The 26,032-nt window shown below is 38.8% G+C and overlaps 2 protein-coding genes across 5 annotated transcripts; one reads left to right on the forward strand and one right to left on the reverse strand.

Annotated features, from left to right (window-relative positions):
- The first annotated feature begins 2,545 nt into the window (after positions 1 to 2,545).
- LOC122092179 (GRF1-interacting factor 1) lies at positions 2,546 to 14,323 on the forward strand. The gene is made up of 4 exons (XM_042662521.1): positions 2,546 to 2,916; positions 12,550 to 12,626; positions 13,449 to 13,533; positions 13,657 to 14,323. The coding sequence occupies exons 1-4, from the start codon at positions 2,836 to 2,838 to the stop codon at positions 14,092 to 14,094; spliced, it is 681 nt and encodes a 226-aa protein (XP_042518455.1). The 5' UTR covers positions 2,546 to 2,835; the 3' UTR covers positions 14,095 to 14,323.
- A 2,626-nt stretch (positions 14,324 to 16,949) lies between these two features.
- Positions 16,950 to 19,883, reverse strand: LOC122090742 (F-box/kelch-repeat protein OR23-like). Of its 4 annotated transcripts, none has more exons than XM_042660443.1 (3): positions 18,836 to 19,883; positions 18,629 to 18,662; positions 17,345 to 17,482 (listed from the first exon to the last, which is right to left on the reverse strand). In XM_042660443.1, the coding sequence occupies exons 1-3, from the start codon at positions 19,783 to 19,785 to the stop codon at positions 17,477 to 17,479; spliced, it is 990 nt and encodes a 329-aa protein (XP_042516377.1). In that variant the 5' UTR covers positions 19,786 to 19,883; the 3' UTR covers positions 17,345 to 17,476. The 4 variants fall into 4 exon arrangements, with proteins under 4 accessions (XP_042516373.1, XP_042516377.1, XP_042516375.1 ...); XM_042660441.1 differs by having other exon boundaries at positions 18,629 to 18,684; XM_042660440.1 differs by having other exon boundaries at positions 18,629 to 18,708.
- Between the last annotated feature and the right edge of the window lie 6,149 nt (positions 19,884 to 26,032).

A 26,032-nucleotide genomic window follows, 5' to 3' on the forward strand; every position in this document is an offset into this window, starting at 1 on the left:
AGCATGCCCATGTGCTCATACACAAGTGGCGTAAAATGATCGCACACCTCTTCATGAAATGTAAAAATTATGCCCCTATTGACCCTTTTATGTGTGTCCCCATTAGTCCTTGTGTTGGTGTTAGACCATGCATGCTACCTTTCAAGAAATACTCTACCTTATAAATATTAGGATTAGAATTGTTGAGAAGAGGGAAGAGGGAAGAGGGAAGAGGGAAGAGGGAAGAGAAGAAAAGAGAAACTCCATCCCTTGAAATGTATTGGGAAGGCCCCAAGCGTTACCAGACCTAGCAAAACTTCCCCCCTCATGACTTGAGTGTACCTACCCCTGCAACCCCCTATGCCAAATCAGTTGAGTGCAATAGAGTACGAGTAGAGGAGTTTCTCGAGCAGAAAGTTAGTTAAGAGAGAAGTAAAACACACTGGGAGGGAGTAACCTTTGGCACTCAGTGTTACCATGTATCATATGGTTGAAATAGAGATCATCAAATTTGACATGAGATTAGTCTAAAAAAAATTCCCCTTCAATCTACTTCTTTCTTATAATGATTATGGAAAATGTTATCTAAGGCTCTGAGCTATCAGGGGAGGGTAGCACTCATTATCTCTATCTCTCTCATCCTCACATGAAATGATCTTGCTACCTTTCTATGTGAGATGGCATTCCATTACATGTCATTGGTGCACTCTTCTACATCGCTTGCTAAGAAAAACCCTATCCCTACCAATTATACTAATTCCACCTCTCCCCCAATACAGTTCCAAAAAAGCCTCTACTTTAGAGTTTAAGGGGACAAAAAAAAAAAAAAAAAAATTGGCCCTCACTCTTAACATTTTATGGGAGGAGATGTCCCCAGTATGCATCCAACGGCTGATAGTATCTCAAACATGCATCCCAAGTGCTACCCGAGAGAATCTGGTTCCACATTTCATATTCCCCTTTCCATGCTGCCTGGGATAGAGGCACCTAGAATAATTTACGCAGAAAAGAGTGTAATGTGGGTCCTTGAAGAACAGAGTGTAATGTGGATCCTTACTCCTTATGACCCTTGCCCTATCTACCAGCTCATAACGTACTGAATTACTATAAGAGAGTAACCTGATAGAGGTCTATAACAATGAAAGAGATGCTACAGAAACGTTTGAAAGTTGGCAATGGGAACACATACTTCTCCGTACATCATCAGGGTCCTCTGGTCTGAGGGGCGACTGGTCTCTCAAACCTTATCTACCACAGAGAGAGAGAGAGAGAGAGAGAGAGTGGACCACAGAACAGAGCATCATGGTACATTGCAATCAATAACAACAACAGGCACCCCAACAACCAATCATGTTAGATAAAGTGAGGAAACTCAATAAAGAAACATAAAAAAGAAAAAAACCCCTAAAGGGTAGACACCCTCTAAGATTTCTAATCTCCCTCTTCTCCTTTTTGTTGTTCATGTTAATTTTGTTATGCAGGCTTAGAGTTGAGAACTTGAGAGTTCATAGTTAGAAAATCTAGGTCAATCTATCATGATAATTTTAATTTTTTTTTAATAAATGACTTATGGTGAGGGGAATCTCTCAAGCCATAATAATCACGGCATGCGAAATGATTTTGAATAGTGAGGATTCACATAGTCAAGGGTGAGAGAAAGAGTATCCTCGCATTTTTTCATTGGGAATCTTTTTCTTATTTTTTTTAAGGAAAAGGAAAGTTGCGTGGATTCATTTAGGAATCCCTAGATGTAAACTATGTAGATCCTATTATACTTTGAGCTTAATATATTCTTTGTTGAATTTTAGTTAAAAAATACTTGTCAGGTAATGTAATCCTATGCTTGGACACATGAACAGTGAAATTACCACCCTACCCTTGTGAAATCAATAATATCATCCACATATATACCCCTGCATGGTTGCACATTCTCTCACTGAGCTACACGCAACCAGAGAACAAACTCTTGTCCTTTTTTCTTTTCTCAATTAATTTATTTATATCTTGCCATATTATACATTTTTTTGTTATCCTAAATTAAATATGAAAAATTTTAAGCATACAGTTTAAAAACAACTTGACGAAATTGACAAATTTGAACTCAAACCGAACAAGGTATGATTCCAATTAATATTGATTATACGCATATTGAGTCTGATCAAGTGTGAGTGAGTTTGGCTAAATTCAACCCAATTCTCCATTCTCGCCGATTCTAAAATACTCAAATCAAAATCGGCAAAAAATTAATCAATTCCAAATGATTAAGCCTTGCTCAAATGACCAAGAATACCAAGCAAAGGTTCCAAAATTCCAATTAATTCCAGACTGATTCTACTCTAATTTTTATGAATTCAGATCATAATCAAAGTGACCGATTCGATTCTCCGATTCCGTTTCTGAAAACCTTGGTCCCAAGACTTCCCAACTCCCAAGCGGTCCAAAAGAGGCCACCAATATCATCAAGGGCTTTGGTCGGGGCTTCTGTGTCTTTGCGTCGTAGGATTCTCTCCAACTCATAATTGTTCAGAACCCCTTCATTAAACATGTGATATCTGATGCAGTCCCATTATTAACGTGAAAAAAGCTTTGCAACTGATAAGAAACCCCCCCAAAACCCAAAACTCAAAACCCAAACCCCAAAATCCCGTCCCAAAGGCCAAAACACCCTCTCTCTTTTACTATTGTTGGTGAATAGTGTGACTTTCTCTCTCTCTCTCTCTTTCTATCTCTCTGGTCTATATTGTCTGGAAGCCAGAAAGAAGAAAAAAAGGAAACAGAGTAGAGAAAAGGAGAATAGCACATCATCTCTAGCGGTGCAGTGCTTTAGGGTAGTAGCTCAGACAGATACATAAAAGAATGCAGCAGCACCTCATGCAGATGCAACCCATGATGGCAGGCTATAACCCCAACAACGTCACCACTGATCACATTCAACAGGTCTCTCAAACTCTTCCTGTCTCTGCCCTTTCTTTTATTTTTCTCCCCATACTTCTCTGTAGCTTTGTTCTTCGAAGTTTGTATTTTGGTTTTCTTCCACCCTGTTACCTCTTAACATGTGTTAATAATCTTTGTTTCTTAGGTATCTGTCTATTCTATTGTTGTCCCTTAGCTTGTACTCAAATGGGTTATTCTTCATTCGTGTGTTTATGCTTGTCCTGTGCTTCTGTTTTCCCTTTATCTGAACTAGGTTGGAGCTTCTGTTTTCGTTTAGAAGTATTGATGTGTTTTGAGGTTCTGGAGCTGACTCTACCCATTAGTTCTTATATGTGATTATTTATTTATTTATTTATTTGTACTATTTAGGGCTTGGTATATGATATTGATGGATGTAGAACGTCTTCTCTTCATTGCTTTGTCTGTTGTATTTCTTTCTCTTTTTGTTCCTTGTTTCTTTATTATTATTAATTTTTTTCCCCTCACCTCTTTACAGAAAGGATATTCTGCCTTTTATGTTTAGATAATAGAATAATGGAGGACAGGTGAAAATTGGGGTTGTTGGGTTATCTTTCCTCCTTTTTATTTTATTTTATGTTTATTTATAGATACCAAATGCAGATTGGATCTTTATGGACCCTGTAGGAGTTGTGCGTTTAATGCCTTCTGCACCTGATAATTCTGATTCTAGTGCATTTCCACATCAGTGCTGTTGATGGGGGGTAAATTCAGCTAGGATTTGATGAACTTTCATTCTTCTTCTTCTTCTTCTTCTACATAGAAGAATTGTGGTTTCTTGTCAGCTTTTGCACTGAGGTTTATTTTCCATTTGGAGCTATAAGACCCTACCAGGCAGAGCAGTTTCTCTACCTGGTTACTGTGAATTGAGGCCATTTCAGCGGCTGTGTTCATCGGCTATGGACCCATGGTTCAGGATTACAGTTATTCCAACTGCACGCCTTGTAAGGGAACCAAGGGACAGGAAAAGTGTGTTCCACAAAGAAAGCTATTTTCCTCTCCTCCAAGGGCATTGACGTATTCTAAGTATTGTTGGTAAACCAGATCCCTCAGTTCAGGTCTACCTTACTGTTTTAGAGGTTTTAATGTTTAATGATAGTAAGATAATCCTTATTGCTTGAGGTTTCACCCTGACCTGATGTTATTTATGCTGAAAGTGGTCTAACAACCCTTGTTTTCTGCTTAACTTGCCTGAAGAAAGTTAAGGGTTCAGCTTTCAGTATAACAAAAACTCTTCTTTCTACTGAAAGGTGTCATCTTCAGGAACAACTTCATATGTTTCTCAGTTTTATGATTTATTGTTTATGCCTTTAGTTGTCAAGGTGTCACCTAGGCATCCAGGCGGCTTTGCCTAGATTGTCGCCTTACTGGTGTCGCCTTAAGTTTTGCCCCCCCTCAACTCCCTTTGGTTTGCCAACATGCCCCGACAACTATGGACATAATTGAACTTTTCTTTTTCTGTGGGGAGGGGGGTGGTGGTAAATAAACGCAATCTAGTTGCTCCAATAAACACCTGCAGGCAGGTCCTTGATGTTGAAAAATTTCTATCATTGCTTGATGTAATTCCCCTTTTATCGTAAGATTGAAGGAAATTGACTTTCGATGTAGATTTAATCGGATTTTCTGAATTTAAACTGTTCTGTCCTAAAATTTCAGCTGGCAAGTACAGATTCAAAGTGCAGATTGTAGGCAAGACTTCCATTATTAATTCTCTGACTGCTGCTTTTTATCTGTGATTTTCAGATGTCCATATGAATTTAGTCAAGTGACTAATCCATCCTTGAACATTATCTGTTACTAATACGTGGACCTCTCCATGTTTAACCAGCTGTTTGTTATTTCATATTCCTAGAAACCATCACACCCCTTTAGGTTTCAAAGGTTGTGCATAAGTCCCTTTAAAAACAGAATGTAGAATGGTTGAAAAAGAAAAAGAGAAAACATCACCTGCTTTTGAGAAATTCAAGCACACCCTCTACGAATTCTTCCTTCTTTTGACCTCCTCAAATTACTTCTGAATTTCTCTTAATGAGTAGTCCTTTCACCCTTTTAGATGAGCCTTGATGCGGGCTTACTGAACCCGCTTCCATGGTAGGGTTGCAGCGTCTTGATTAAGCTTAACCTGTTTCAACAAATTCTGCAAATACTGTAGCTTCCCCTCCCCCACCCAAAATACGAAAGGAAGAAGAAATAAAAGCAGACAAATCAGCAGCTCAGGACAGTCCTTGATAAACAGAGAAAAGAAGGCACCTTCGTCTTAGCATTCCACCTTTTTCTGTTGATTTAGTTTTCTGTCCATTCTTTCAGGTTAATTTGCTTTAATGCCAACATGATTTCGTTTTTCCCCCTACTTCTTAATATGACATAATTTCATAATTTGGTTTAGATGTTCTTACAGTGTAAAGTCTTGTTTCATAGGAATAATCTTGACTGTTTAGATGGAGGGTTTTGTTGCTTTTCCCCTCTGGGCATTTCGGTAGATTCTTTCAAAATGCAACTTTTGTAATATTTCCCCAGTCAGAAGTGTCACATCCCATTTCTTATCAAATATAATGCCAAAAATATTGAATGGGTTTGGAGTTTAGACAGCATAGGAGAGTATCGAGGCCCCTGGTCATTGTGGATTATCCTATTGTATGATTAGCATTACAGGGTGGGGTTTGCTCTTCTTGGGTCTTTCATCTATCCTCCGTGTATTCTTCTTTTTCTTCTCTTCTATTTCTCTTTCATAGCCAGTGAAATTGGAAAGCATCAGAAGTTGCCTTTTGCGAATTATGCTGTTAGAGGACATATTACTTGGATAAGGCATGGGTAAGTATCAAAGTCAATATATAGCCATTTACTGTTAATTGGTTGGAGAGCACTTGTTATGTGCTTTGTAAGGATAGAAAATCTTCAAATTCTGTGTTCTTTGCGGTAATCTGGGGTTGTTCAATCAATATATTCAAGGGTGGAGGGTTTGGCAAAAACGGATGAATTTTGATGAGCCTCTTTCTTTTTTGAATCAATTTATTATTTGTTAAGAGAAAGGAATCTGAGAATCTTAGATGAGTGAAACAATTTTCAGGTGGTGGAGGTAGAAGTGAGGTTTACATTCTAATTTGGAGAAGTTCAACTACGTGAATCTATATTATTATTTTTTAATTGGGATTTCATGCATCTTGGTGATGTCTGATTTTGTATTTATTTCATTTTTATATAAAACAGGGTTCTAATTTCTAAATAGCTTTAGTTTTTCCCACCTTGTATGTCCTTTATCTGCATAATTTTTGCATATTCAACTAGATGTTTTTACTGGGTATCTGTGGTCAGAATTTGATAGTTTCATACTTCTGTGACACTAATCCTTTTGGAAGGTCACCAAGTCATACTCCTTTCTTCGAGCGCTCCGTTGTGGCTGCTAGAGCGGTTACTGAGAAGCATGCCAGACTGTTGCTTTTAACACAAGTCTTGTGATCTGTGATGAGTTATCTTAAGAGTCTTCAGTTTTCTTTCAATAATGATAAGCGTTCTCAATTTTTTTTTTTTGTTTGATGTCATTGCTAATATGTGGTGTACTGAGGGAATAATTTTGAAAAGTCCTCCAAATCCTGTACTTTCAGTATGCTTCAAGTTCTTTATTTCAATTTAATAAATGGGTTGCCCCTAATTCTGGTGAAAAATCACCTTCAGAAATTTCATTTCATTTTTTCTGCATTTATTTGAGCTCCTCATATACTTGATGGTGCTTGTATGCTTCGGGAGTTTCATGTCTTTTTTGTGCAAAAGCCTCTTTCTCATGTGAAATCTTCTAGAATTACAATACAAGGCTAATTACTCCGTGATGTTTCACTTGATTCTTTATTTTCTGAAGTGAGAACTTAGAAGAAGCATTTTATTAGACTAGTCATCCATAGAAATTCCCTAAACAACAAGATGTAAACTCCATGGTTTCATTCCTTGCATCTTCTATGTAGCTGTTGTGAGGATGCAACAATAAGATGCATTTACAGGAGAAAAGAAAAATGTTAATTGGGTCATTCAATCTTAAAAGTCTAATGGTTGTGTGTGTGTGTGTGGGGGGGGAGGGGTTTCAAGTCAGAATCAGATTGGCCAGTTCGCCCACTTTTTATTGGGATCAGCAGTCACCAATCCAGCCAATTCCAGCTGATTATCACTTATCTTCCTCAAACATCAGCCAATATCAGGCCAGATCAGCAGCCACATATCTGGTCTCCGATATCCTTTTTTCCATACTTTGGAGCATCACCTCTCTCTCTCTCTCTCTCTCTCTCTCCCTCCCTCCTTCCTGAATAAATGCCCACCATGAAGGAGAGTATCTTTTCAGCATGTTTTCCCTGTAGAGCAAGATTTGCGGCATTCAGGTTCAGAACACTGTACTTTTTGCTTAACCTTAATGGGAAAAAAGTGGTGCACAGCTACTGATTGAAACAATGGGCTGAGTGTTAGTTATTCAGTGTTGGATGGCCAATTTTTTCAAGTTTGGGGAATGAGGAGAATGTTATGGTTCCTAATGTGAGCTGGTTACTGAAGATGAGGCCTAAGAGACTTAAGAGGAAGTGAAGATAATGGTGTACTGTGTCAATTTCAATCCTTCTAGCGAGAAGCACATCACCGATCTCAGTATGATTGAATTTTTGTTTGCAATTCCACAAGTATGAGAGAAAGTAGTAGATGAAGTAGCACATCACCTATCTCAGTAAGTATTGGAGGAGATTGCTAAGTTTATAATTGGTCTAGCATCATGTATTTTTGTATGCAATTCCACAAGTATGAGAGAAAGTAGTAAATGAAGAAGCACATCACTGATCTCAGTAATTCGATGGTGAGGTTGATTGAGATTACAATGGCATTATCAGGAATGACAATTGGAGGTCCGGATTATGGATGTAAATGAAGTTCTACTGATCCATGGTTTTCTGGCTTGCTGCTTGTCATATTCCATTTGATGATCCATCTTACTTGTGGGATGAGCTCTTGGAATTTTAAAATACATATAAAAAAAAAACAACTTTAAGTTGGTGCCATATTGCACCAGCCCAAGTTGACACCAACTTCCCCACTGAATTGAAGGTCACTAAAGTCATCCTGTTTTCATCATTATTGGTTACAAGACTGATTCCTAATTCCATTCTTTTCAAATCTTCCTCATTATTGTTTCAATGGATGAAATAAATCAATGAGATGGACTGATCTAAATGATCTTTCAGGTATTAATTCGAAGACTGGAGATTTATTGTTCTAAAAATTGTTGCCCCAATAAATGTGTGTTGTTATTGTGATGATCTTGCTGGCTAAAGATGGTAGTTATTATATACTTGATAGAATCTTGATCGGGTAACTGAGGGCTATAGTTTCCCCGCATTTGACAGCTGTGTTCGTTGACATGGAAACTAGAATTGGTTGGCTGTATTCATCTTACTTGCGCAGTAGAAACAATCTTTAATCTGTAAGCAGTTTTTTTGCGACAGCTGGGTGTTAATCTGGATTAACATTTTTATTTTAAATTTTTTGTTTCTCTAAATCCTTTTGAATTTTCCAGAGGTTGAAAACAAGTTTGAAAAGTCTAGATAGTGACAACATGAACTCAAAAGGAGCCGGTTTAAAATCAAGAGGGGGGGGGGATATTCTCATATATCAACTTGTTTGGCTGCTTCAGTTTTTAGGCATTTTGTTAAATATCACCTTTCCAAGGTGTTATTTTTCTTTTTGGTGTGTGTGTGTGTAGGGGGGGGGGATGCCAATCTGATGTCAGTCTGGACTTTGTACCATATATGAGGTCAACTTATTGGTAGACTTACAAATTATGAGGCAAGTTGAATAGGTTCATATAGTAGCTGATTTGTTGATGTGGAACCATGGATAAACAACACGTCTGAGGAGGGACGGGTCCTATGTGATCTAGTCTGACATCACCCATGACTTGTGTGGAAGGAAGGAGTTGCCACCTAGATTTAGGGGTCATTAATTTAACTTAATGGTCTTTCTTTCTGGTTGACTCTAATTGGTACCGGTCTGACCATGAGATCGGTAAGGGTTAGGTTTCGGTTTGGGGAAGGTGTTAGGCACCCTGATCCACCCAGTCTAAAACCGATCTTCCACACTTAGCGTTCTAATTAGAAAATAAAATATTCTAAGCCTAGACACACATGGTAACAGATAAAAAAGAAAGTAAATCTAACAATCAAAACAGGAAGTTAGAGATGATCACAGATTCCCACCGTGCGACACAGGAAGGTTAGTATACAGATATGGAAATAAAATCTAGTGTACATAAGGAAGGAAAATCAAAATCTAACTTTATATAAGGGAAGTTCAGAAACTTACCTTAATCAATTTGCGCTACATAAGAAAAGTTAGTGGACAACAATGTACATACTAAGAATACAAAAAAAGTTATTTAAGGGAAGAAACCCTAATTAGGTTATTTATGGAATGCAATCTAACCTAATATTGAAATAAGGCCTACTATGGAAGGAACAATTATAGAGGGTGGACCTTGGCACAATGGTAAGGTTGCTCCATTGCGACCTAGTGGTCGCAGGTTTGAGTCGGGAAACAGCCTCTCCGCGAAGTGGAGGTAAGACTGCGTACTTTATTACCCTCCCCTAACCCCCCAGTGGCGGGAGCCTCGTGCATTGGGCCTGCCCTTTTTATGCAAGGAACAATTATGGGAATGCATGAAAATGCCTATTTGATATATAACTACAGTATCATAACAGAGTAGCAATTTTTGGGAATTTATAGAAATTAAATTAGGGCAAAGATTGTCAACTGACCAAAATGGCCTTACATACAATGCAATGCAAAATGTAATTGTATGTAATTAAGGAAAAATATAAAATGCTAGGAAATCAAGTCTAAACTTGCTTTACTGTCAGAATGACAGTAGGATATTTTTGGGATCTTGTAAATCTTGAAATTGGTTTAAATTTTTCTAATGACCAAAATACCCTTTTATTGCAATGGGATATGCAATAAATACTATGATAGGGGTGCAGAAAAATATGGGAAAATTATACTAAATACTATTCTGTCAGAAGATGCCAGAAAAACAAGTTTTTGAAATTTTTAGAAATTGAAATTAGGGGTAGAATGGCCAAATGACCAGAATACCATATTCATAAAAGTAGGAGGAAAAATAGAAAACAGATATTAAAAATCACAAAAATTGGTTGAACAATGCAAGAAACGCTAGAAAAACCATTGGAAACTAGAAACCACAAAATCCACATAGTTGGATGCATAAAACCCTAATTCTGGAGTGCAGAAAAATACTAACATGTGATGCACGGAAAGTCAAGCTAATAGTGGCTAAAAATTGTGAAAATGTTCAATAAACTATCTAAATTAATGGGGAGGTAACCCTTAAAAATTAGACCTAAACTACCTCTATGCACGAAATTAAAAATAAAATACAGGTGATTCTACAGTCCCACTATGGACCGCAGCCTCACCCTTGTATGATCATATTGTAATGGCTAAGCTAAAGACAGGTAATTATCTTCGATATGCAACCTTCCAGGGGCTTGGGGGATGCTCGAAACTCAGAAGGCGAACAATCAAACTAGAATAAGGAGAAGGAAGTGGTCAAGTGTATAGGGTCTTCATCCATATCGCTACTTGCTTCTCCCTCTTCAAATGTTTTGTAACTCTTCTTAGCTTCTCTGGGTCCTCTCTTGGAGACTTTTGTCTTTAGAATGTGGGGTAGGGCCTCCATTTATAGTGTTGAGGTCACTTTATGTATGTATGACAACTTAATGATAGTAATCAACTACCACCATGGCACTATTAGATGTAGGGTCTTATACCAAGTGTTAATGTTAGCCTACCCAAGGAAGCCAACTCCTCCTCTGGAAGGTGTGGGTACACTAAATGTAAAATTTGTTAGCCACAAAATAGAGGAGAAAAAGCTAATGCCAGTAACCCATTATCACCATTTAGGGTTTTTTGGATTGGAGGGTCAGGATTAAACGAACTTCCCCTTAGGTAGGTGAATAGACACCAAATCATGGGGTAGCAGGCAATATTTGGTGTCCAAAAAGGTGGAAGTAGGTTAACGGTAGTCCGTAGTCCATAGTCCACTAGCCTTTAGATTTAGAGTTTTAGTCGTAAAAAGGGTTGCGATTTAAGCAGCCAAGGATGGTAAACCCCTCCCCCCCCCCCCCCCCTTTTTTTTTTCTCACCCCAACAAGGAAGGTGAGGATTTTGGTAGTGAACAACCTTAGCCCTAAGATGAGTTAGGTGGGAATACAAGGAAATGGGAATTTGTTTTAGGGAAAAATACTTTAGGAAGCAATGAGATGCACATGATCTGCTAAGATCACGTACACACAATGGGGCTGCCCTAGGCAGCTCCAAAATAAAGTGAGTGGCTCTTGTTGTAACAGCCGCCTGGGCAGCTCCCCAAGCCACCCTAGAAAACTTGGTTTGTCAAATTTGGTTAAAAAACCCCAGAAACTTCAAAATGTCACAAATTCTGATCCTGTCCAAAATAAAGTGCGTGGCTCTTGTTTAACAGCCGCCTAGGCAGCTTCACAAGCCACCCTAGAAACTTGGTTTGTCAAATTTGGTTAAAAAACCCCAGAAACTTCAAAATGTCACAAATGTTGATCCTGTCAAAAATTTTATGTATTCAGTGTCGTTGGAAAGATATTTCCGAGTACTATCTTATGGAACAAGAATAGGTCGCTGTTTTGACTGAAATAGTTTTGAAAAATGCTTTCGGGTTTTGGGCCCACCTAAAAGTAATTTGCATAAAATAATGAGGAAAATGCGATGTTCTTGTCCCATCTTTTAGTACTGGGATTTTAATGATGAAAAGCACAATTTTAAAGCTTGGGCCAATTTGAAGATCGTTTAGTCAGTCAAACCCTTACAGGGGCAATTTGATCTTTTTAGGGAAGATTTTTGAAATAGCTTCAGGGGACGCGTAGCAGTTTGTTTTGTTTAAGATCAGGGGGTCTTTCCACTTAAAATTAAGCCCCACACACCATTCCAAGACAAAATATCATCATCATTCCATGCATCCTCTAGGGTGACAAAATGAAGTGTCTACAGTTGGTTCTATTTATTTAAAAACATAGCTTGAGATTTTTTTTAGCTGTAAGCCTGTAACCTGTTTTAGTTGCTCAAATTTTTTTTCTCCCTCTTGTCATGTGAGAGGATGGGGCGTCTCCTTCTACACTTCTTTCAAAGCTTATGTTAGGATTGAATGCAAGATTGTTTCAATCATTACTTGTTGCTTCTTTCTTGTTGTGGCCAAAAGAGACAGATATGCTTGTTTTCATTAAGAATCATGCCTACACTTTTCATATCACTAGGTCCTTTTTTTCTTTCTTTTACAAGATGTTGGATTTACATGTGACTGAAATTGCTCCCTCATGTGGGAGTTTTCTTATATATGTCTATTAAAGTTATGCCATCAGGACGGAATGCAGACTATTTCAATAAACAGTTAATTGCTTCATTCTTGTTGTGTCTACACAAGATTTTCCTGCTTTGCATTTTCTTTCTGAATCATACCTTCCTTTTTATGTGAATTAACTAGCTTCTTCCTCCACCCCCCACCCCCCCCCCCCCCCCCAAAAAAAAAAAAAATGTAATTTACATGTGCAGTATCTGGATGAGAATAAATCATTGATTTTGAAGATTCTTGACAACCAAAACTCAGGAAAACTCAACGAATGTGCAGAGTAAGTTCACCTTCCGTTATTAGATCAAACTGCAATGATCATAGATTTTGACATTTCTTCATATTGGTTTCAACATAATCAATTTCCTGTTAAGTATTATGGTTTCATTTTATGAGGACATAGTTGTTCCTTGAGTCTTTCATAAATGAGTCTTATGGTTTATCCAAGGGAAACTTGATTTTGTTTTAGTAAATAATTCTTGTAAAATTGCTTAAACGTCATACATATTCATGACAGCCACTTTCACTTAAAAAGTGGAAGTTAAGATGCTAGCTGTATGTAAATGCAAGTCATTTGATACAGGGAGCAGTGCACAATACCATGTTAGCAGGCCTTAGTGTGTTGTTATGATCATGGTACCAGCAATCCCTGGGTGAATGTGCTTTTTTCATATGTTCAAGCTCACCCTACTTGGAAGAACAATCGGTTGCTGATAAGTTACCTAAACATCAGTGATCTCATTAATTATATCCAATAACCATGTGATTGTGTATGAGCGTGCTTTTCTGACCACGCTAGCATGGTGTCCATAGTGTAGATTTTTCAATGTGTTTGGTGCTGCATTTTCCTGTCCAAATCATTAAATGATCATATTTTACGGTGCATCTCTTTGTGAACCATTGGTTGTCTTAAGGGGTTAATTTTTGTCAAAATGGAAGGTAAAAGAGGGATAAAGATAAGCAAATAAAAACAAAATTCTTTCCTAGAATACAGAGATATTCCTCTAAGAAATGGCATCAAATATTTCTTTTTCCCTGTAACTGATGAGAGTTGTTATAATTGGGAATGCAAAGGTCATTACACTTTTTTTCAATACTGCAGGAATCAAGCAAGGCTTCAAAGAAACCTCATGTATCTGGCTGCCATTGCTGATTCCCAACCACAACCACCAACCATGCATGCTCAGGTAGTTCATCCACCTTGCACAACCCCCCCCCCCCTCCGCCTTTTTCTCCTGTTCTTAATTGTAGTATTGGTAACTTTTCCTCTTGGGGGCTACTTCACTTTGGAATCAATAATTGTTCTGCAGTTTCCTCCCAATGCGGTCATGCAGCCTGGTGCCCACTACATGCAACACCAACAAGCCCAGCAGATGACACCACAGTCACTCATGGCTGCTCGATCCTCCATGTTGTATGCTCAGCAGCCTCTCTCAGCGTTGCAGCAACAGCAAGCAATGCATAGCCAGCTGGGCATGAGCTCAAGTGGGAACACTGGACTTCACATGCTGCATGGTGATGCCAGTGTGGGAGGCAATGGGGCACTTGGGCCTGGAGGCTTTCCTGATTTCGGTCGTGGTACTTCTGGGGACGGCTTGCAGGCTGCAAGCAGGGGAGTTACAATTGCGAGCAAACCAGACATAGGTAGTGGTGGTTCCGCTGATGGTCGAGGTGGCAACTCAGGAAGCCAAGGTGGTGATGGAGGTGAGCCTATGTATTTGAAAGGTGCTGAAGAAGAGGGTAACTGAGAGGTTGGTATGGTGCCTGATGGTTTACTTCTAAATAGGAGATTAAGGATGGAGAGAATCACATTGGCTGTTGGACTTCTGATTTGGTAATGATGACAACAACAAAGATGATAGTTAATATGGTTTTTATTACTCTGTTTTTAAGTGTGAAACATGCATCATGCATTGACATTTCGTGTAAATTTGTAGGTTGTGGAAGGTATGGTCATTTCCTTTTGATTCTGCTCAATTAATTTACAGCGACTGGTGTGTGATCTCTAATGTCAGTTAATGACCCGTCAAAATAGACTAATTATGCTACACCTTTAGTAGCTGTGGTGTGTAGAATACCAAATTTTCCTCTATATTTGGTTTCTGTGTTACAAAGGTCACTGTTAACAGGGGCTGTTTCCTACATGGCCCACTTCTTAGCGAGGCTTATTTGTTGTTCAGTCTTTGTGAATACCATTTATGTCTATGGTAGGCTTTGTTGTTTGACCTTCACTCCTATCTTAAAAATTATAAAACCCATGAGAATGCAAAAGCTGTCCGAAATCTTGATCTCATTCTGGGTTTTATCCAGTAAGATCAGGCTTTCGTGGAGGGCAATCTAAATATGGAATCTTTGGATGGGTTCACCATGTTCTGCCACATGGAAGAGTGATGTGGCAATTTAAATTTTTGGATATCAAAGGTTTTGTATGGATTGTTGGTCTTTGATTTTAATATGCTATGTTTGCTTGGCTACCTCTGATTGAGTTGAAATTTAACATGTGAGCAGAAAGTTTACCTGTCCACCGATTTTGAGGCCCATCTGAGCTATGTGGCAAAAATAGATGCCCCCTCCAATGATTCATGTTTAGGCTGGTGTGCTATCCTAGAAAGACACTCTCATCCACTGAAAGTTGGTGGGTCTAAATTGGTCTTTTAGATATCTGGGTGGCCATTTTGGTATGCACCAAGGGACGTGGTTTTGATCCATTATAAATTTCTAACAGAACTAGTATGTTAGAATTCTCAATTGACCATAGGGATGAGCTTCAAGAAGGAAGAAGATATAGGGGAGGGAAAACCGAAACCCCAGAGCAGTATGAACAGTATGAAATCGTTCCATATAAGTGGTATGGTTTTAAAACTTGGATTGAAATCTAGTGAGTTTGACCTATTCGACTTGAATTTGATCTTGGTGGAAGGTGGGAATGGGTCAGAGTCAAAAGATTTGTCCCTACTCAACAATGGTGCTTTTACATCTTAACTCGAAATGAAATGGCTGAGGAGAGGAAATGTTCTGTTTTTTCAGGGTACTCCCAAGAACAGATCCAGCAGAGATGAACATCGCTACGAACTACAGTGTCAATCTGTTTTGTGCCCTCTCATTGGTTCAGTATCCTACTCTCGAATCCTGGGAAACCTTTGCCCAAATGAAGTGAGGTCACCTTCTCTTCTTCCTAGCCTACGTTTATGGCTTCAAAAGAAACATATGACCCATATGTCCTTCCGTGATGCACCAAAATCGCAACACGTTCCCACAGCTACCCTTCCTCATTTGAAATAATAATTCAAATGGGAAATGCCTTCTGCCGGGGATTATTGCATACGCCAGCACTGCTCTATATCTCTCTCCTCCTCCCTATAAAATGATATCTCTGTCCATTACATTTACAGGAAGGAGGAGAGAGAGACACAGGGATGTAAGCGACACCCCTGAACAGAAAACTCTCCCTAATTCAACATACTACATAACAATAAAGCCAGAAATTTTTCAGAGACTCGAAGCCTGGAGAAACGCAACCCTAAAATGATGCAGAAGATAATGGAAAAACAAGAACAAGCAATGCACACAGATTTACGAGGTTCGGCAAGATTGCCTACATCCCGGTGAGATGAGATTCTGTTTCACTGTCAATGGAGAATAGGGTTACAACGCTCGTCCTCACATCTCTCAGTATTGCTTGCATTACAGAGAAAAAAACTCTCGCTACAAATATATAGCGAAAAACCCTAATCTGAAAAGTACACAATTGCCCTCAAATAAAAAAATTCGAGCGGGTCTACGCCCCTATTATGTAGGGGGGCCTCCTACCCCCCTTGCAACCCCCACGGCCAACTAATCGGCTAACAGGACTGTCATCCTACCTGTCGAAGCGCTGCACCAGTACTCCTTGGATTAAGCTGTGACGGAATACAAGACATTGTACACCAACAGAAACCTTCATGGAAACTTAATGCCATTCTTACCCAGAAATTCCCTTGCCTATTTCTGGTGCCGTTCCCGGCCTATTATCGTTTGATTCGTTTCATCCCACAATGTCAAATGTCACGAAAAACTGGATGACTTTGCTTACTCTTTTCAATTATTCACTATATAACACTACACATTAAAGGGCCACATTGATCATTTGACTAACTACAACACTAAAATCATCATTTGAGCAGAGGATCTAATACACAGTAGCATTGTGTACAACCCTTTTTTCCCTACTGTTTCTCCATCTCTTCCATGACCATCTAAGACCTTGAATTATGACGCTTAAACCATGAAACCAGTTTTCTTCATCTCCAGTCAACTTTTCCATCACTTGAAACCTTAAACCTTGTACCTAAAATATATACCTCATCTCCCCCTAATCGGATGAACCCTTTGTGAATGAAAAAAAAAAAAAGGGTCTATAATCTATATTGCCACCAAAACCAAAACCAAAACGAATTACCGAAACGATATTTGTGATAATTTCCAATTTTTTATCTTAAGAACTATCTTCATGTAGCACAAGTCATAAAATAGCCAGGTTCAAGGCCAATTTCATACCAAAAAGTACTTTTCCATGTAAAGCCTTATGGTTGGATTAAGTGCCAAAAAGAATGCATAGAAAAGATGACAGAAGAAGGATACAGAACAAATAGCATTATTAGTTCTTAGTTTATACAAGTATCCTGTACAAATCAAAACCCAACCTGAAGCATTTACATACACCCAGAATTTATAGATCCATGCCCCACAAAAGGTAATGAACAAAGCCCAGATTATGCTCCACATTAGCATCACATACCACCATATGAATTTGATATTAGCAAAATTTACACACAGAATAATACTGCACAAAATAAGACATATATACCGCACTACAATCGGATAGTACACATCACTGCAGTTTTGAAACTCAGTGAGCACTGCAATGGTGGTTTTGTCGTCACTAATCTCCATGTTCTCCTTTTGGGATGGTAGATTTGGAGAAATAATGTACTCTTCCTGTTTTTCTGTCGAGGCTTTTGGATTTCAACAGAATCAACTGAATTAGCCATCACATGCAGCTCTCCATCCAGTGCAACAAAACCAAATGAAAAACCTGGTGCCGCTTTTCTTGGTACACTTGATTCCTTCCACCACCGGTTGGAGGAGATATCATACCTGTTAAAAAGAATATACCATTGTGGTTAAAACAAAACAAAATATGAAGAAAGTGCCAACATTCCAAAGAAACTTATCCTCTTTCACAATGCAAAATACAAATGAGAATAGATCATAATTTAAAACTCTGTCAACGATTTTGCAGGGCTGGTCCAAAATCTAAATAAAGGAAAGTTGCATAGGCTCGCAGTTTCTCCAACCTTTAGCCTGCTCTAACCATTTAAACATGACTCTGCCATAGGCAAAGTAAGAAAAAGTCCAGTGATGGAACAGAGAAACTAGATAGATTTTCAAAAGGGATACAATAGCCTGACATGGTCTTCATTTCTTCTACTCCTCCTCCACCCTCACTATTGTACACACATGGTTCAATGAGCCTAGTAGATATTGATGAAAAAATGTACAGCAGTTCATAGACTATACCAAGCTTTTGTCTTTAAATATTTTATTTTAATATAAACTATCCTTAGCACCTCCACCACCACCTCCTTTCCAAAAATAGAATACAAGGGGTCACTATTATGGAACTGGCATATGAAGTCACGCATGAGGAAGATTGAAATCCAACTCAGCTGTAGAACAGGGATTATGAACCATATATAACCACACAGTGCATTTTTCTTGAAACCAGACAATTCCCACCAACATGCTCATAAATCCTGAGGTCCCAAAAGGAAAACCAAACAATTCCCACCATCATGCTCATAAAGCCCAAGATCCCAAAAGGAAATCCCAAATTGATGGAATTTCAAAGGAGCACGTAATACAATATAATCCACACATAACAGAGCTTCTTCAGTACGTACGCGAACCAAGACCAAAAAGGCAACTTAAGCTCATCCCTAGCAGGCGAACAAGGTGAATCCTCCTATAATTCTCATGCCAAATATATGGAAAAAGGGTGCTTACACATAACAATAAATCCATACAGGTTGAGAAGAGAATAATCAAGCAACTACTCATAAAATAACGTACTAAAACTTAACAGTTGCAGGATCACCAACAGTAAGATACGAGTCACTAAATAATCAAGTAACTAACTACTCATAAAATAACGTACTAAAACTTGAAAGTTGCAGGATCACCAACAGTAGAAGAGATGTTCATGACTAATTGAAATTTTCCATGGAATCCCTAATTACGTACCCACATCATCCCATCTTTTTTCTCGCCTGTCTTTCTGCATTCTGAACTCTTTAAGTCTTATAAAGTAAGAAAACCCAAAGCTAGAACATTCATTAATTTAGACACAAAATAGTTATAATAAAAAAAAAAAAAAAAAAAAAAAAAAAAAAAAAAGGGGCGGGGTAGAGGGAGAGGAATTAACACAACAGAGGAAAAGAGGTAAAATACCTAAAAATTTCAGTTCCGTCGAGCATAAAAATGTCAGGAACTTCGCCCTCCTCGCCATCAACAACAACTACATTTCCCAGACGGCTCCTTTCACCTTCCTCCCACATATCCCCAATCTCCCTCCACTTCCCACCCTTCTTCAACTCCAAAACCACACCATCCTTGTAGAACTCATCAACAGGAAACACACCCGAAATCGTCCTCGATTCCCCATACCCACCCATCACCCAAAATTCCCTATCCTCACCACTTCCAACCAAGAATCCAACGCACCCTGCTCGAAACCGCGGTAACCCATCCAACGCAATCCATTCATCCTTCTCCACATCGTACCTCTCCACCGAACTCATCCGGCTCCCCGCAGCCCCAAACATCGCGTGCCGAGAGCCCCCTCCGGCGACCAGAATCTGACCCGAATTGGAGTCCGCAGCGCATGCGAAGCTACCTCGGGGAGACAGCATCGGAGAAAGCCTCTCCCAGGACGAAGTAGAAACATCAAAGCGGAAAATAGAGGAAGAAGGAGAAGGACGATCAATGGGAAAGGATCGGGTGTCGAAGTGAGAGCCACCTATGACGTAGAGATGAGGACCAATGGAAACGGAGATGAAATTGGAGAGGCCGTAGACATGGGGATTGCAGGGCATGAGAGAGAGTGGACACCATGCCAAGTGGCGAGGATCGAAGAGGTAAGGTAGGGAGAGAGATGGGTCCTGAGGGAAGATGCAGAGAAGGTGAGACAGAGATGAGTTTGGGAGCCGGGCTCGCCTATGAGAGAGTAGGGTTTTGGAGGAAAAGAAGGCTCTCCATGTTTTGCAGGTGACTCTGAGACGATCCTGGTGGCAATATGGGATCAAAGTGAGGATCAGAGAAGAGATATCGTATGGGAGACCTGGAATTAGGGTTAGGGTTTCATCGTGAGACGGTGAATAAGATGAAGAAGATGAAAACATTTGTAATTTGTGCGAGGATGAACAAGAGAAAGAAGAGAACAGATGCCTAGGGAGAAACTGTGTCACTTGTACTATTCCAGTCGAAACTGAATCTGAATTTGTTTGATCTCTCTCATAATTTCCAAGCTTCTAAACAAAACTCAACTAAAATGAGAAATGACACGTGGCAATGTTGTTGTTATTTTATTTTATTTTATTTTTTACATTGACATTTGGAGTTAGGACGCGCCACCGCCATGTGAATTGCGTCGGTCGGAGATTGGATTTTTTATTTTTTTTTTTATTTTAATTTTGGGAATGCCAGCGGGACACCTGGGTATCAAGTGTGCTAGCGATATTTTAACCGTAGGATTTGAGAGAATCGTTAGATTGAGAGGAAAAGTCCAAAACGTCAATCCACACCTGTCACACCTTATCACCCTCAATAGCAATGTCAGAATGTTGCCCGGTCGGTGCTCTCAGTTTTTTTTTTTTTTTTTTTTTATTGTTCCTCTCTCTCTCTCTCTCTCCCTCTTTTTTCAGAGCTTTCTCTTCCTAGGCAGCGGCTGCGATACCGGCAGCAGCTGCATTCTTTTTTTTTTTTTTTTTTTCTGGTTTTTGTTGTGTAACTCTCTTCCCTCGATCTTTCTTCTTCTTGGATGGGGACTGCGGCCAGAGACGACAGCGGCAGTGACGGTAGCCAGCGACGATAGCGGCAGCGGCAACAACCAGCTGTAACGGCAACAGCTGCACTCTTTTTTTCTTTTGGTTTTTGTTGTTACTCTGTCTCTCTCTCTGCCCGAGCTTTCTTCTTCTTGGACAGCGGCAGCGACTGCGACGGAGGCGGCAGCAGCATCATCTCCGTTCCTTTTTTTCTTTTTTCTGATTTTTGCTATTCCTCTCCATCGACCGCTGTTCCTCTCTCTCTCTCCCTCTCCCTCCGAGCTTTCTTCTACCTCCACAGCGGCAACGGTAGTGGTAGCGGTAGCGGCTACGGCTGCAGCAGTGGCAATGGCAGTGGTTGAGGCTATGTGGATGGGAAATCGCCGGAGCAAGTGAGGGAGAAGAGTGACTGTACATCGTCAGGCTAGATAAGTTACCTAAGACAACAGATATCTAACGGTATTAATGTAGTCTATCTAATCCAACGGTCTACATTTGCTAGCACACCTGATTCTAGGGTGTCCCGCTGGCTTTCAAGACCTTTTCCCTTTAATTTTATAGGTAGGGAGAGAAATAAGTAGCAGCCATAAGATTTGAATTCAAAACCTCCTAATGAACGTGTGTTTTTAGTACATCATAGTTCACCAACCTTTAAAAGGCTGAGAATCTATATGCATGCCGCAACCCTTATAACCGCTAGATCCTCATTTCTCATTATCACTTACTACAGAAGATTTGAATCCTGCAAGGCTACAAAGCATTAAACCCAACAATCCAATGTTCCAAACTAAATTCCCATTGCCTGGCATTTTATCACGTTCTTTCTTATGAAAATTCTTAGAGGAGAATCACCTCTTTTTATCACGTGCTATTCAAATTTTATCACCTTCGTTTTTTAGTGTTAAGCCCCACATTGAACCATAAGGATCCACAATAGATTAAATGGGGCCAATGGGGCACACTTATTGCTACATCATTATTTTTTTATAGAAATTGCTATACTATTAAATTTAGCGCATCCCAAAAAATTAGAATAGTGACGTTAAATAGTGCTTCTTATGAATGTATGGAAGTTTGATACACAGGTTCAATGCTTTGTCTGCATAGAAATTTATAATGGGTACAACTCTTCTTGTTGATGTAAAAAAGTTATGTACATAGAGTGAAGTCATATTAGATATTTTTCTAAAGGTGTTTAAGAGTCTCTATTGATGCAATTAGGGTTGACTTGCTCTTAAACTTTCAAGATGAAATCATTTTTGCTCATAAAGGTTACCCCCGTTTTTTTTGGACAAAAATAAAGGTTAAATTCTTAAGTGTGATTATATAGGGAGTTCGCAAGCTATAGTTATTAATCCAAGAACAATAACTAGAACTAGAATGATATGGATTGAGAACATAAACGAAATTTGGAAAAGAACAAAAACAGAAATACACTTTAGTTCACACTAATAACTGAGTATATCTTAATTACTCAGATTTTTTTAACACTTATTCCTTTGCAGGAACAAGGTATTTATAGACTAGATTATACTCTTATAGAAGCACGTGTGCGTCTACAGATATGTACGAGTTTGTCTTTGTCTTACATTGTGTGTCTCTTCCTTACACCCAACCTTAATCGCGATCATGCCTCGGCTTAGCTCGTGCATGTTTATAAAAGCACTTCAAACAACTCTCCACACATGAGAGGAGAGATCCTCTATATCCTTTAAACATCAATGCCTAAATATATACCATAAGAAACTTTCTCAAGTTTTCAAAGCGGGACCAAAAAATATTCACACTTCGCTTGTCAATAAAAGCAAACACAGGACAAAAAGAAAAATTTCAAAGTTCAAGGGAACTAAGGGGTCTTTGACATGATGTTTTGAAACTTAAAACATCATCAGTCGCACTTGATGGTATCATGCTCACATTTGTTTTTGATCGTTAGCTTGTTTATCACATTCTCAGAGATTTTCTAGGGGTGTCTCTTCATGATTGGTTTATTTCAGCCATGTGGCGGGCAACAAGGACATTGGATTAGATAAATAGAGATATAAATAGAGATAAATCTTGAATTTTTTTATAGGATCGAGTTTTCTCACATCCACAGTCCCTTGATCGGGGGTTTGAATGGTGTTGAGAGGTTATTACATAAAGGGTGAGGATATTATCGACTTTGAATTTCTCCTAACTCGCTTATATGTCAAAATCCTTTGCTTATTCTCAAATCATTTAACCCACCTTCCTCATGGAATTCCTCCCCCGGCCCCGGCCCCGGCCCCGGCCCCGGCCCCGGCTATTTATACATGAATTAAGTGGCCTAACGACATGGTAATTATAACAATTCAATAAATGGAGGATTATGAATTTATTATTATTATTATTATTATTATTATTATTATATCCATGGAAATTAGTAATTAATCAAATTAGAAGCCCCAATCACTTGACTCACAATGGGATATAGTTGATTGAACAAATGAAATTTCCCAAAAAAAAAGAAAGAAAAAGACACAATAATTTCTCTCTTTCTCTTCGCTCATGGTGAAGTGAAAATCTCTTTATTTTATTCGAATATGATCATAGGGGTGAGAATTAACAATGAACTCAGAGTCCCATTATGGAGTTGAGTCGCATCACTTTATTTACCGTATGTGGATGAAGAAAAAATTAATCCAAAAATAAAAAGGAAAATTTTTCAATCTAACATGATTTAACAAATGAAAAATCCACAAGATCATGAAGGAGATTAATCATATTCAACAAAACGATCCAGTAGAAGATATTCATCATCAACCATTGTCTTCGGCGACATCTTTGAAGATTGAACAGGAGAGAACACATTCATGATTCCGGCGATTGCGGCGGAGGTGTAGGCGGCACTCTCACCATGATCAGAATCTTTACCTGTTAATTCTTGAACGATCACCTTAAACTCAGTAGCACTGTGAGCTATAATCATCATTGGGTTTGAAATATAAACAATCTTGATGGGCTTCTTCATAACTTTGGTGAGTGGTTTGCTCCTAATGGGAAGCTCATGATCATGGTGAGAATGGCCTCTGATCAAACTGTTCTTCATCTTCTACAGATGAGAAAGTTGGCAACTCAGAAATTTAATTTCATGTACAGAGATGATTAGTAATGGTGGTTTTAAAGGGTTAATATGATTTGATAAGAGGTAAGTTCCAGGAAAATGAAAGCTTAAGAAGAAGATGGCGAAACGAGAAGATTAAGTGAAGAAAATTGTTGCGGCAGAGAAGGCATGGAAGGTACGGAATCGGTCTTGAGAAATTTTCAAAGATTCAAGAATGTCGGCCCAATAGAAATTGAACCGTATCAGCTTTGAATCTTGATTCACGTACAAACAAATTGAGTGGACAAATCAATGGGCCTGCCGCCTGCCTCACAAGCCAGATATGTGGAGCAGCAGCTGGTGGGTATTGCAGCGTTCAGCCCGGGGTTTCAAATATCTGTATCGGCCGATGCCTGACCGATCTTGTATCAGTGAAACGGTGCCCACTCAGGGTCAATTTTTTTAGAGAAATTACAACACCACCCCCTAAAGAATGCCATTATTAGAGAGACGTCCTATTTATAATACCAAATTACACTTGTACCTCCTACCGTCAATCTCTGTTACAGAGTATACCTTAAATGCTTATATCAGATGGTATATTTATTTCTAAATACCAAAATATCTTTCTAAAAAGTAAAGTACCTAATATACCCTCTCTTAATCCGTTAATCCCAAATAGAAAAAGATGTCATTAATCCCCAAATCGATACTGTGCTTCTTCATCCCCAAATCATTTTCTCCCCGTAAAGAGCATTGACGATTCCTCTCCGTGAAGAGCAACGATAGCGGCTATAAACCAGTGACGAGCGCCGACGTGAGAAGGAGGTTTGCACTGCTTCTTTCCCAAATCGAGACAGGTCTGTGCTTCATCTCTAGCTTCCCTTTTAACACATCGATTCCTCAGGTTAGATAACACCAAAGAAAAACCAGAGATCAATTTGGGGATTATAAGGTTTGGGGTTGGAAATTCTCAAACAAGAGATCAATTTGCCGGTATCGAATAAAACTCATTTTCGTGGAGTATGATTTTTGAACCTCCTCCTTCTTCCTATTCATTGCGCATGCAAGGGATGTCATATGTTTTAGTTATGTGTTTTAGTCAAAAGGGTAAAATCGTCATTTCAAAGCCTCACTTAACAGAGACTAACAGTAGGGGGTACGAGTATGATTTGGTATTATGCAGGGGGTGTCTCTCTAATAGTGGTATTCTTTAAGGGGTGGCGTAAAAAAATTCTTTTTTTTTTTTTATTAAAAATGAGGATAGAAACATCCAGTATGGCCAATATGTATTGGCATCAATAGCGGCCTAGGGCCCTAGACCAACAAGAATGCCGATACCAATATTTTAAACCCCACTTCAGTTTGGGCGTCCTTTCCCATAACTTCTCAGATCTTTGACACTCTCTCTCTTCCTTGATCATGTGGATCATCTACTTAAACATCATTTTTCTTATTCCATTAGTGTGGCGTGGAAGATTCCCTTACACTGGCATTGTCGAAAATCTTCTCCCCTAATTTATAATTTTAGATCCCATTATGGGTTTCACCCTTTTGTAGTCAGGTACTCATGTGTTGTCTTCAAGGATTTTAAACTCTGGGATTAGCAATCAAATTGATCCCTATAGATTCCGATTTGTATCAGATTGGAATTGGCCCCAAAAACCTTAGAATTGACCTCCCATATCTATAGCTAGCTATCTAGTTCCAAAAACCCTAGAATTGGCAGCTTTGGAATGGTTGTGATACTGATCGCTCATAGAGATCAGCTTATATAGATTCTGATTTAGATCAGATTGGAATTGACCCCAAAAACTTTAGAATCGACCTCTCATATAGTCAGTTATTCAGTTCCAAAAACCTTAGAATCGGCAACTTTGGAATGCCCGGGTTACTGATCACTCATAGGCCTCATGGCCGAATCAGCCGATTTGGCCAATCTATATATTAATTTTTTAAACGCTGGCTATCTTCCACTAGTATTACAGTAGGTTCAGATCCATTCAGGGGTTGGGCATTTTAGTCCATACAAGTTGCTTTTGTGTAGGGTTGCCAATTTGGAATTAAAATCGAAGACTGAATAAAATAGAGCTAATCGAATCAAAGAAGAATTGTTTAGGTTTCAAGGGTGAACCTAATCCAATTAAATCAAATCTACTCTAAATTATAGTAGTAGTTTAGAGTTGGGGTTTCTGGGCTGCCACTAAAACACTCTCAATGGCAACGGTGCAAAAATGAAAATTCTACGTAGAACAATCCTATTTACAACTTATTTTAGTTGAGTTCTCAAAGATTAAAGCATAAAATATCATTAAGTCAAAAGTAAATTTGGGATATTAGTTGAATATTTATACTTATGAATCCAAATGATTAAATATACATTGTGTACTTTGAACTATGATTGATTTCTTTGATTCTTTCAAATAAGATTTTAGAACCTTCTATGGCTTGTGCACTATAGTCAAGTCAATAAGTCACTTTGTATTAGTAATTGGAGTTAAATTTATATTATTTATTGGTGAAATGTTTATAGGATTTAAA

The sequence above is a fragment of the Macadamia integrifolia genome, chromosome 10, assembly GCF_013358625.1.
Source record: "Macadamia integrifolia cultivar HAES 741 chromosome 10, SCU_Mint_v3, whole genome shotgun sequence".
NCBI lineage: Eukaryota > Viridiplantae > Streptophyta > Magnoliopsida > Proteales > Proteaceae > Macadamia > Macadamia integrifolia.